Source organism: Neopsephotus bourkii, unplaced genomic scaffold, assembly GCF_033783945.1.
Source record: "Neopsephotus bourkii isolate Nb327-2 ecotype Australia unplaced genomic scaffold, CSIRO-AGI_Nbou_v1 NB_855, whole genome shotgun sequence".
NCBI lineage: Eukaryota > Metazoa > Chordata > Aves > Psittaciformes > Psittacidae > Neopsephotus > Neopsephotus bourkii.
In genome coordinates, this window is record NW_026901351.1 from 2,983,377 (window position 1) to 2,995,063 (window position 11,687).

General features: G+C 38.4%; 1 protein-coding gene across 5 annotated transcripts in view; it reads left to right on the plus strand.

The window, feature by feature from the left end:
• The window catches only part of ETV1 (ETS variant transcription factor 1), a 64,944-nt gene extending 54,297 nt beyond the window's left edge, over positions 1–10,647 (plus strand). For 4 of the 5 annotated variants that reach the window (XM_061356459.1, XM_061356458.1, XM_061356460.1 and 1 more), the window contains 4 exons: positions 198–268; positions 3,352–3,521; positions 7,242–7,343; positions 9,853–10,647. In XM_061356459.1, coding sequence (XP_061212443.1) covers positions 198–268; positions 3,352–3,521; positions 7,242–7,343; positions 9,853–10,074 — 565 coding nt within the window. In that variant the 3' untranslated portion in view covers positions 10,075–10,647. The remainder of the gene's footprint in view (positions 1–197; positions 269–3,351; positions 3,522–7,241; positions 7,344–9,852) is intronic. The other variant, XM_061356461.1, reaches the window with a different exon arrangement.
• The last annotated feature ends 1,040 nt before the right edge of the window (positions 10,648–11,687 follow it).

Below are 11,687 nucleotides of genomic sequence, written 5' to 3' on the forward strand. Positions count from 1 at the left end.
GATTAACAGTCTTTTGGGAATGTGCACATTAATTAAACACCCCTGTACTGTGGCCAAAATGTTGCGATTGGGCGGTGTGTAAAGGATGTGGGATATTAATCTGATTCCTCTGTGACTTAGTGTTCCCTCTGGCATTAAGCCTGTGATTTCTTTCTCCATGCATCTTTTATATAAACACCTCTCTTTCTTTAACTTACAGGCTGTATGTATGAAAAAGGACCGAGGCAGTTTTATGATGACACTTGCGTTGTTCCAGAGAAGTTTGATGGTATGTATGACACATCTCTCTCTCTTTTTCTTCTGTGGGGAGATGAAAAAGAAAGAGATGAGGGACTTTTCTCTGCTGCTGATCAAAAAACCTTGGTAACATTCCAGTTCAGGATTCCTTAACACACCATTTGCAGTGCGCCCAACCAAAGCTGACCTTTGTCTCTGGAAACCAAAGTCTTCTCTTCAATAGGATGTTGTTTGACTTTTGCCAGCGAAAGATGCTATATCCAGAGTTGTGGCAAAGGAGCTCAGTTCCTACACTGTTGTGAAGTAATAGCAGGATTTCCATTGCACTGATGATCACATACAACTTGTTGTTTGAGATTTAATGAAATCTGTTCTTACAATCAACAAAACATCACAGAAAGAAGCAGCTTTGGTTTTACTGAGAATTAAGACTCTTGTCTTGCTGTCTGTGAAGTGATGAATAGTGGGGAGTGAGTGTATAGGGCATTTTTGTGTTTGTGTCAATGTATTTGCACAAGATTAAACATTGTACTAGTGTTTTATTTTTCAGTGGGATTGATAACAAATCAATGATCTTTTTACAACACTGTCCATTACAACAGATTTTTTTTTTTTTTCAAGAGGGATTCTGAGGTCAATTAAAATAAATGGCCCAAATTATCCTCAATTACTCTGATGTAAAATCAGTTTCCTGGTGTAACTCAGTAGATTTCAGAAATATTTCATTATAGGCAAAGTAGATGAACTCAGTATTTCTTGCCAGTGACTCTGTTAGTCTGCAACTTTGGAAAGTAATTTGGAGACCCATTACTTAAATTTGATAGATTGGCTGCTTTTTGTTAGTATATGTCTGTCCAGCTTTATTTATTTTAGCAGGAAAGATTAGATACTTTCTGATAAACTTGGAACAGTTCTCTGACCATAGCTAAAAGTAGAGCTGGAAAACTCTTGGGGTTTTTGTCCTGCTTTATTTTATTTGTTTTTCCCTGAGAATCACTTATATGGATTAAAAAACTGATGTGTGTCTAGCATCATTTGTTGTGTTTGCTGAAGAATGGGAGACTCCAAAATGAAAGTAAGCTGAAGAATTACATGTTCCTCAAAAGGAGATACCATATGCATGTCAGGGTTACAAGAATAGCAAAAGAATAGCAAGAAATAAATAAAGGATTTTAAATAACTCTATACCTAACTGAAGATTGCTCAATCCGGTATTACTTTGTCACTGGATTGACACATTCACTGAAAGGGTGTTCTATTGAATGGCTACTTTATACTCTGGCTTTGGGATGTATGTTGGTTTAGTTTTAGTTTTTAGATTTCCTTTTTAAAGCACATCATGTCAGCTTTTTTTCCTTCCCCAGAAATGACTGTGGACTCGATCTTTTTTCGGTACCAGTGGAAAATTCATAATTACAGTTATGGGAATGGGATCAGATTTTGTACTGCAAGAAGTTAAAACTCTCCAGGAGTAGCATTTTGTCTATGTCTTGAAAATCCTTTTTGTTTGTTTGGATTTTGTACAGGGAAGGGAATGAAAATGGAAAAGCAATAAAAATAAAGTAAAAGACAGAAATGAATATTTGGAAATAATCTGAGTGCTTGCAAAGTAAGTAGTCTGCTGCTAGCTTCTATGACCGTCCATTGAGAGAACACCTTGTACTCTAGAAGACAGATGTGTTACAAATAGTTGTGTTTATGCTAGTAGCAAGAGGACTTTTGAGGAAAAAATAGCAGATGTATCATCATGTTTTGGCCAGTTAAGCAAAAGTGGAATAAGCTCAGGAGTAGACTTGATGTTTCAGAGGCAGATTCTCAGCTGCTTCATTTGAAATCAAAGATCAGCACAGGCAAAGAATCTGATCCTCTGTAACACAGCAGCAGCTATTTGTGCATTGCTCAGCTATCATTAAAAAAAATTCTGTCCTTGAAGAAGTAGGCCTTTCAGGACTGGAACTTGAGCCTCACATAAACCACAAAGCTTAGTGTTGATTTATTAGTTTTCCACAGCTATTGACTCAATTTTCTTTCCTGATTACAGAAGGAAGTGCTCCATTTTTAATAGTATTATTCTTTCTTTCACCACACAAAGCTGTTCCTTAATGGCCATCAGAGCATTCTAATGTTGTGGTCAAATGTGAAGTCGTGGTATTCTGTATTAAACAGGTCACACTGCTTATTGGGGGGGGAGGGGGGGGTGTTGCTGTTCTGATAGTTGAAATGAGGGGGTTTACCAGCGTATCATGAACTCGTGTCAAAGTGTGTAGAAAAAAAAAGTACTCTCTGCTTCAGCATCAGACCTTTTAGCTGGTTTTTGTTTGCATGAGTTGTTTAGTATGAATATGGTTGAAAAACAGCAGAGACACAGTATGGATGTATAAGGATGGTTTTTCATTGGCAGTTTGTGGAACAGCTAGCAGAATGTGATTGCTTTTTAAAAGCTTCCTCTGAACTTGAAATTTTAGAAAAATTAACTTACTGCTTTTCAGGACGAATAGTAATCTAGTATGTAGATATGAGTAAAAGGAATGTGTGATTATATGCAAGTCCAGTATGCCACAGAGGAACTCGCATATCTGCAGGATTTGCATACCTATACATAAAGCACATGCTGTTTAAGTCCAAGTCAAATACTTTGTCAAATTTTCCTTTGAAGCGTTTGCATGCAAAAGAAGTTTCTGTCAATAGGGTTTTGCAGCTTTATGAGGCACGCGTTGCATTTCCAAAACTGGGGCTTGTGTAAAGTGTAGTACACAAATGCAGTTCTTAAGACATCAGAGTTGCTTACAAAAATAGTTTGTGTTCTTACAGATAGAGGATGTTGCAAAATGGTTTGCAGGCAAGATTTGCATGTATCTGAAATATATAGGGATAGGCTTAGGGAGACTTCCATAAATCATGACTGAATTTAGGTACTTTTTGGTATTTTAATATGTCATTTTAAGAGTGTTTAACAGCAGGTAAGGGAATGTTGCATTTGTGGATGTCTGGGTAATAAGAATCCTTTCCCTCTGCTTTATTAACCCCAGTGATTGCTTTGCTGGTTTATCTGATGAGCAGAGTGCTGATGCATTTTGCGCATTGCTCATGGAACATTGTTGCTATTCTGTATAGGTGATGTCAAACAGGAGCCAGGCATGTACCGTGAAGGACCTACGTATCAACGGCGAGGCTCGCTTCAGCTGTGGCAATTCTTGGTAGCTCTTCTTGATGACCCATCAAACTCTCACTTCATAGCATGGACTGGCCGAGGCATGGAATTCAAGCTGATTGAGCCAGAGGAGGTAGGTTAGCTAGGCAGCATGCCCTGACATCCACTGCCCGATCCTGCAAATGTAATAGTGCCCCTTCAGACTTAGGCCTTGTTTTTCTTCAGTATTTTGCTTCGTAGCACTCTGGCAGGGTGATGATGGAAATGATTGACAAGGGAAGTATTTCAGTTAGGACAGAGTCGTGGTTAAGCATAAACTTGATTCCTGGTCGCACAAAATAATAAAAATACTGCAAGTGCTGGAGTTATAAAATACTCGGCATAAATTGTGGGGCCTGGATTTATCAGAACCACATCATGAATAGCCGTGTTCCAAAATCCTTTGACAACTTGTCGCTGAATAGTCTTTCAACACCAAATATTTTTCAATGTGAAATTGTGGGAACGTAGAACTTTTAGGAGATTAAGATTGTCAGGCAGTAAAATCCCATCAAAATTATATAAACTCTCCTCTTTTTTAGAGTCTTTTTCAGTTTTTCTCCTCATCTGTATCCTTAGGTTGTTTAGTGCATGCTTAGATCCTGGGCTTGCAAACAGTCATGCACATGCACAGCTCTCCTGAACCATGAAGGACTCGCTAAAATTATTTGTATTCATGTACATTTGCTGAAGCATGAGTTACTTCACTTGTGTGATGAACAGGAATAAATTGCACATTTTATTACATAAGCTTTTTTGGACTAGGTAGCATTGCATTATCTATCCTGTGATCTAAACAGCCATGGAAACCATTAGAAAAGCATGTGTATATGAATTTCATGGTAACACTGATTTGTATAATTTGATTAGGGTTGTCAAAAAGTAGTATCATTCTGGTTTAGTTTTTTGCACCTTGGACAGGTTTGAGTAATAGAGGAGACTGCAGCAAATTGTCTTTCATGATCTCTGAGCTAGAGCTGACTAGGAATGTTAGGGGGTGTAAGGCTACTTGTGTGTTCCACCAGCTATTTCTGCTGTTTGCCATCCATTTGCTGGCATAAGCGTCTGAAAGCTTTCTTGCATTTAAGTTACATCATATGCCAACAGCCCTAAGGGGATGATAGAGTAGTTGGGAATGGCAACAGCACTGATGGCCATTTTCTTCCTGACATGGTCTAGCAGAGGGGAGGTTGCTGGAAGCACCTGTGTGCTGGCTCTCGTCTGTCTGTGCATCCCCCGTGCTAGTGATAGTCCCTGTGGCAGATCCTGGCATTGCGCATCTGAGGATTTAACCACAGAACAGTCTTAGCTGATTTCCTACCAAAACTTTGCTGGCAAGACTGTAGCCTTAGCATCCTCCATGGTCTTCTTAGTCATGCGACCAGGCCCAGAACAGAGTGAAATCTTTGGAAAGGCTTTTGTGTGAGCTCGGTGTATGAGGTATCTAATTTTACCCCTTTCTCAGTATTTTTTACCATTTTTGTTTTGTCTGTAATGTATGTTCAAAGTTTTTCAAGACTGAAGAATTTCATTGAAAAATGGTTTCCAGCAGATGGTGCAAAAACTTTATAGATTTCATTAGCTCAGGAATGGAAAGTACCAAAATAAACCCCTAAGGTTTCCTTACTGTGTAATTCCCTGAAGAGCTGGATATTCTGATTTAAGTTAAACAGATCATCTGCTTGTTTGACTTTGTAGCAGTTGCTTTGTGTTTCTGAGCAGCACTGCATCCAAGATCTGGAGGAGGCAGGCTACTTGGAACTTGCCTCACTTTGGTATGTTCTTAGAGAGTACAAAGGGACCTAAGTTGTTTTCATATGAATGTCATGGATCTGACAGCAACTGTCAATTAAAATAAGAATAGCCAGCAGGAAGTTGCTGGCTTCTGTTGGTTGCCAGGTGTAAATTGAAGGGAAGTCAAAGAGCTTGTTGGTTCAGCTGTGGCAGGTTAGGATGTTAATGACATGACCTTTCCATCCCATCCCTTTCTGGAGGTTTGTGCCCTTGTAGAAAGGGTGACAACAAAAATGAATATATATCATCTCCCTGAGCACCATAGTTCATTCAGAAAGTAGGTAACTGCAGACTGTGGAGCTAAAAATTAGGTGTAGGTCCATTTATGCTGCTTTGTCGCAGGGACAGCAACCTTCGGCAGGAAGGTGGGATGGAAGGCTAGAAACCTGAAGGCCTTCCACAGCATTTATGAAATCTTACTCCGTGCCGTTCAGGGATAGGAAGACTTGCTTACCAAGATTGTTTCTGGACCTGCTTGCTTATTTAGGGATGTCAAAATACCACACAATATCTCATATTCTAAACCATTATTTTGTTGTTAGTTGTCTTCGCTGTGTATTGATTTGTCATGCAAGCCTGCCATGTGGACTTTTAGGACTCTGATTAACACAGAAAAAAAACCTTGGTAGGATAAACAAAGAGTGATGTGGGCATATGTTATAAAGATGAGTAGGCAGATCAAGGTTATGCATCTAGGCCAAATCTACAGCTGGAATAAATTGACAGGATTTGAGGTATGTTTCAATACAGCTATAGCATGGCTGGAGTTAGCAGGGCCTTGACAATGTATATAAGCCTGAAAAGCTGCACCACTGAAAGGAAATAATGCTTTCAAAAGAAATTTAAAAAATTATTGTCCAGACGGAGATCAAAGTCATGGATTTTGCTGTTGTTATTTAGTCCCCTTCAATTCTTAGTGCTGCATGTTGTCTGTGGTTTGCATCAAAAGGCTCCACACACCTGTGGGAAGGTTTTGTAGAGCACTCTGCAGAGAAGCTGCTTGGCTATTCTCTCATTTTTTCAGAGCTGTATGCATATGCACATCAAACATTTTTATAAAATGTGCTTTAAAGAGTTCATCATCTCTGACTTTTTTTTCCCTCTGGTGACGTGATAGTAATTTGTACAGCCAATAACTGAAATGTCACCAACAGCCTATTCTAGTTTCAGGTGGGAAATAAGCAGTTAAGCTCTTTAAACCAAAGGTCTCTTTGTCCAAAACTACCTTTGGTGAGAAATCAGGAAGTGTAAAGGCAAGTAGAAATCATAAGTTATATTGTTCTCTATGGAGCAGCTTCAGGAGTTGCTTGCAGCTCCCTTTTTATTCTTACTTTTTAAGGGAAATTATACAGATGCAACTGTGAGGTTTCTGTCCCAGTTTTCATACTACTATGTAGTTCTTCCGAGTGATTACCCCACCTCCTGTGGTAAACCACTTTCTTTGCCAAAGTAATATTTAAAACTGGGAGTTGGTGTTAGACTTGCATCTCCTATTAGTCTCGCTGTTGCTGTCATTCCAAGTACAGTCTGTATTAGTTCATGAACTAAGTGTGTATGCATGTGTGTTTCGTGTAACTTGGTCTTCTGACTACAAGGAAATCACAGGAATAGTAAAATTGCCCAGAGTATCAACCTAAAGAGCAGAATGCATCTTTTATGAAAGTTTTCTGATGGAACTTGGTAAATATTTTTTGTCTATAATCTCTTTGTATGTCTTTATTTTCTCGCTGGTTTTCTCTATTAAAACACAAGCACAACATCCACCCCCCACCCCCCCCACCCCCCCCCGAATCCTCTACCATATTTGCAAATAAGTAAGTCTGCTTCAAGTTTAAGGGATGACTCTGTGTCCAATTAAAAAGCATAGTAGTACATGGGAAATTCAGTTTGTGGCAACCTTTTCTCTTGTGTTTATTCCTTGCACCTGCAAGGTTCCCCTTCTTCCATACCCAAATAAAGTATCTAAGATCTGATTGTTAAATGCATTTAATGAATCAATGCTAATCCATTTTTGTGGCAGGTTGCACGTCGCTGGGGGATTCAGAAAAATAGGCCAGCTATGAACTATGATAAACTTAGCCGATCACTTCGCTATTATTATGAAAAGGGAATCATGCAAAAGGTGAGTAGCTAATTTGTATTAAATTTCACCAGTGTTGCATGTTAATCCACAACTCAGCTTATTAGGAGTACTTGTAACCACATTGCTTATGCAGATTTTCCTTCTATTTAGGCAAACACTGAGTTTTTTTTACTTACCAGGTCCAGGATATGCATCAAGATTTTTTTTTCTATATAAAAAATGTCTGTGGTTTTAGTTCACACAATGCACAAAATGCTTATAGGGAAAGAGGTGATATTCAGAAATATCCAAAAGAGGTTCCTGACACCTGGGAAAGGGAAACAGTAGAGTATGGTATGAATAATCTTTTGCAGATCTAAATTAGCTGCCCAACACTTGGGTACTTTGGTAAGTGCAAGATAGGGGAGAATAATGACACCTATTAACATACCAAATACTTTAATATTTTACCAATTTTGCTGTAATAATACCATTTTTAAGTGGAATTTAATATTTTATAATAGGCTGAACTATGAGAAATATTTAACAGTAATTTATATATGGTCTTGCTGACAGTATTCAAGCCGTCCTTCTACTGTGGCTTGCTGATTTACGTGTATGTTTTTAAATCTTGCTGTATATACTATGTAGATTGAGAAATCAATAGGAGAGAACTCTCTGCTGCATCTACAAAACTGGCATGTGTGATCAAAGATCATAATGAACACGTTGTGCTTGATCCGTATCTTTTCATATTAGTTTTGTGACCCATGATGATGTAACATGTTTGAACTTGCCATTTGCCCTGAATGGAAACAATGGTCTCTGCTCAAGTTACTGAGTAACTTTTCCTGTAGGTTTTGTGAAGTCTTCATTTGGAATTGCCTGTTACAATTTTTTTTTGCTTTGATTATGGGGTCATTGTAGTGCTCTCCTTCTTCACTATCCAGGAGTCAGCTTGAACGACAGTCTGGCCTGGTATTGATTTATGGTACTTCAGTTGCACAGATCCCCATCCATTTTTATTTGTCACCTAACTGCATTGAGTCTCTGTAAAGTGGACTGGAGACTGGGTCTGGTCAAGAGAAGCAGAAATGCTTGATTTTGCTGGGCAGTGTTCAGGCAGAGGGGTTCCTTGTAGCATGTTACAGCTCAGCTGCGTAGACAGTTGTGTGGGCACAGTTCAAAGGTAACATAGAGGCAAGAATAAGTAGCAGAGTGAAACAAGTTGAAAAATGTGGGGATGGGAATACCATAAGGCTGACAATGCTTCCCAACCCACGCGTTCATTCCATATGGAAAGTTTACAAATTCTCCTGACACATAGCTTACTACTTCTTAAACTACTTTACTATCTACATGAATATATTAACCACACGTTTTAAAAGGTATTTTAGATGCTTATTTTTCTAACATAGCAGTGCTTGAGGTTTGTCATGGGATCACCCTATCTGGCCAATTAGTATATGTTAGAAAGTAATGATGGTTGTAGATTCACAGTGGGTTTCTTTACTGCAAGGTTTATATGCGCATGTTTCCCCTTTTAAGTTTAGAAGTGACAACAGGTAATGCAAATGCCCAGTTTCTGAACTCAGCCATCAGGTTGTCAAGCTTGCTGACATGCCTTTGTTAAAAAAAATTCTACTGCAGATAAAGCCTCTACTAAAACTTTACATTATTTGTAGACTAAATTAGATGAAAATTTGAGGAGGTGATTCAGACTGTTTTCCACCAATAAGAACAGATTTAAGTTTGCAACACTTCTGCCACCTTCATTCACTCACTTCCAATGCTGTGCTAGCTAGAATTGCAAGAAGCAGACAATATAACCTTTATTTTAAAATAATCTTGATAAACCATGAGCATGCAGGTTTAGTTTTTGTTTGGATTTTTTGTTTTGTTTATAAGACCTGTATTGTTTTTATCATGGTTTAGCTTTGAGGAAGATGCAGCGCAGACATTTGGTGCTATTTCTGAATAAGGGGAAACTGTAGGATCCTTGGGCAAATTGTGCCTCTGTAAGCAAATCCAAATGTCCCAGATTTGCATGAGCAATTGCTAAGTACATATTAGCCTGCGTATTTGCTTACACTGTCCCTGTACAATCAGCATGCACTATAACTTAAGTGCTTTTATACGTAAGTATGAATCAATCTATGTAAAGTGAAATTCAGATCTCTATCATGCAATGTGATTCTTTTTTCCCCTTGCACACAGTGTGTTGGACTTAGTCATTTTATTTTGCCACTATAGTGACAATTTGTTTACATTTTCCAGTAAGAACAGTTCCATTTGTGGTTAAGTATAGGAAATGATTGCAAACAAGTGTTTAGAAGTAGAATACCTAGTCCGTCTTCCAACAGGATATCACGTGTGGCAAAATCAAGAGCACTCTGCACAGTCTGCTTCTGCAGATCCCTGTTGTCTTACTAGGTCGTTGCCTTACCAGTTCTGCTGTTGCCTTATTAATTGTATAATGAAGGTGGGTTCTTCACAATACTGTTGAACTTGGAGTTGTAAAACCATGAGGTCTTATGCCTCACCTTTTTCTCCCTTCTTTTGTACTCAGGTGGCTGGAGAAAGATATGTCTACAAGTTTGTTTGCGACCCTGAAGCGCTTTTCTCCATGGCTTTTCCAGACAACCAGCGCCCCTTACTGAAGACTGACATGGAGCGCCACATCAACGAGGAGGACACTGTGCCTCTCTCCCACTTTGATGAGAGCATGGTCTACATGCAGGACGGTGGCTGCTGCAACACCCACCCCTATAATGAAGGCTATGTCTATTAACAACAGTGACAGTGAAGGGGATATTTCCCCCCTCCTTTAGGCTTCTCCTCTTTCACAAGACCCAGAGGAAAGCTAAATCGACTTCAGTTTGTTTTTTAAATAGTACACTAAAAGGGGCTTTTCCTGTTGCATTACTCCTATGGTCTGCCATGGACAGCGCACTTTATTTGAAAGGGGAGGGTTGGAACCTAAATGTTATGCTATGTAACAGGAGGAAAAGGGTGGGTTTGCTTTTTACTTAAGTTTGGGAAGGGAACATACAAGTTTTAAGTACAAAAAAGCTATATCATGTCTGTTTTGTTTCATATCAGCATAAGATATTGTACATTTTCTCTCTGGGTATCCGTAGTACAGTTAATTCTCATTGTGCAAAATAACCACTTTGATGATGATATCAGCACAGCATGCCTCGGGCATTTGTTTCTTGCCATTCTTAATTGTCTTTCTGCAATTCTAAAAGAGAAGCAACGCATATACCACAGCATTTAATTTAGAAGCTTGCAGTGGCAGACCTTGCACCTTGCCTCTGAAAACATCTATCTCAAGAGTTTTTCTTTTTTTTTCTCTTTTTTGTTGTTATTTTTTCCTTTTTTTTTCCTTTTTCTTTTTTTAATGGACTCCTAGAAAGGTTGTATGACCCCAAACAACTCTTATTTAATGACCAAGTGACCATAAGTACAGTGACCAAGCAGGAAAATCTCTGACTACATACTTGAAGCTGCATGACATATCTGGTGCCATGTTGCTATACATATGGACTATGCTATGGCTTAGACCTTTCAAGATCCATTTGAGGGTAATAATTACATGTGGTAGGCTTTCTGATGATCATGTCAGCATTAAATACAGGATCATGATTGGGAGGGAGAAAACATTTTCTATCCTTCCATTTCCTTTGGTACATAAATAAGTTATTTAATCAATAGGAATTAACTGTACTAAGTCACATATCTAATTATGCTGTTTAGACACAGCAAGCACTCCTTCAGAAAAATATCCAATACACTAAATAGGTACTTTAGTAATTTTTAGACATGGTACCCATTAATATGCATTTAAACCTTTTACTGCTGTGTTATGTTGATAACATATATAAATACTAGATAATGCTAATGCTTCTGCTGCTGTCTTTTTCTGTAATATTCTCTTTGATGCTGAATTTACTATGACCATTTATAAGCAATGCTGTAACTACAGGTAGCATTTCAGGACAAAATAGATGACTTGAACCATTTATTGCTTAGAAAGTAGCTTACACCATAGCTGTGCTATAAGCAGCTTTTATGCGCATCCACAAATGACTAGTAAGCTTCAGCTTGCTAAGGAAAGCTCTGCAGAACCTTTTGTAATTTTCGGTGGAACGGAGGCTTAGATGAACTGTCAAACAATACCATGAAGTCGCTGTATGACATTGTAGTGCTGGCACTGATGTTACCAATCAACTTGTTTTGGACACTAAACGTAAATGTGGTCAGATATGCTCAGAAGACAATTTAAATTTTGAGGTTGTTCTTTTTTTCTTGGGTTTTTTTTCAAATTTTTTTTTTTTGTTCACAAGCCACACGTACTCTCATATATGTAGAATGAAAAGGAAAAAAACCAGCCCTGACAAA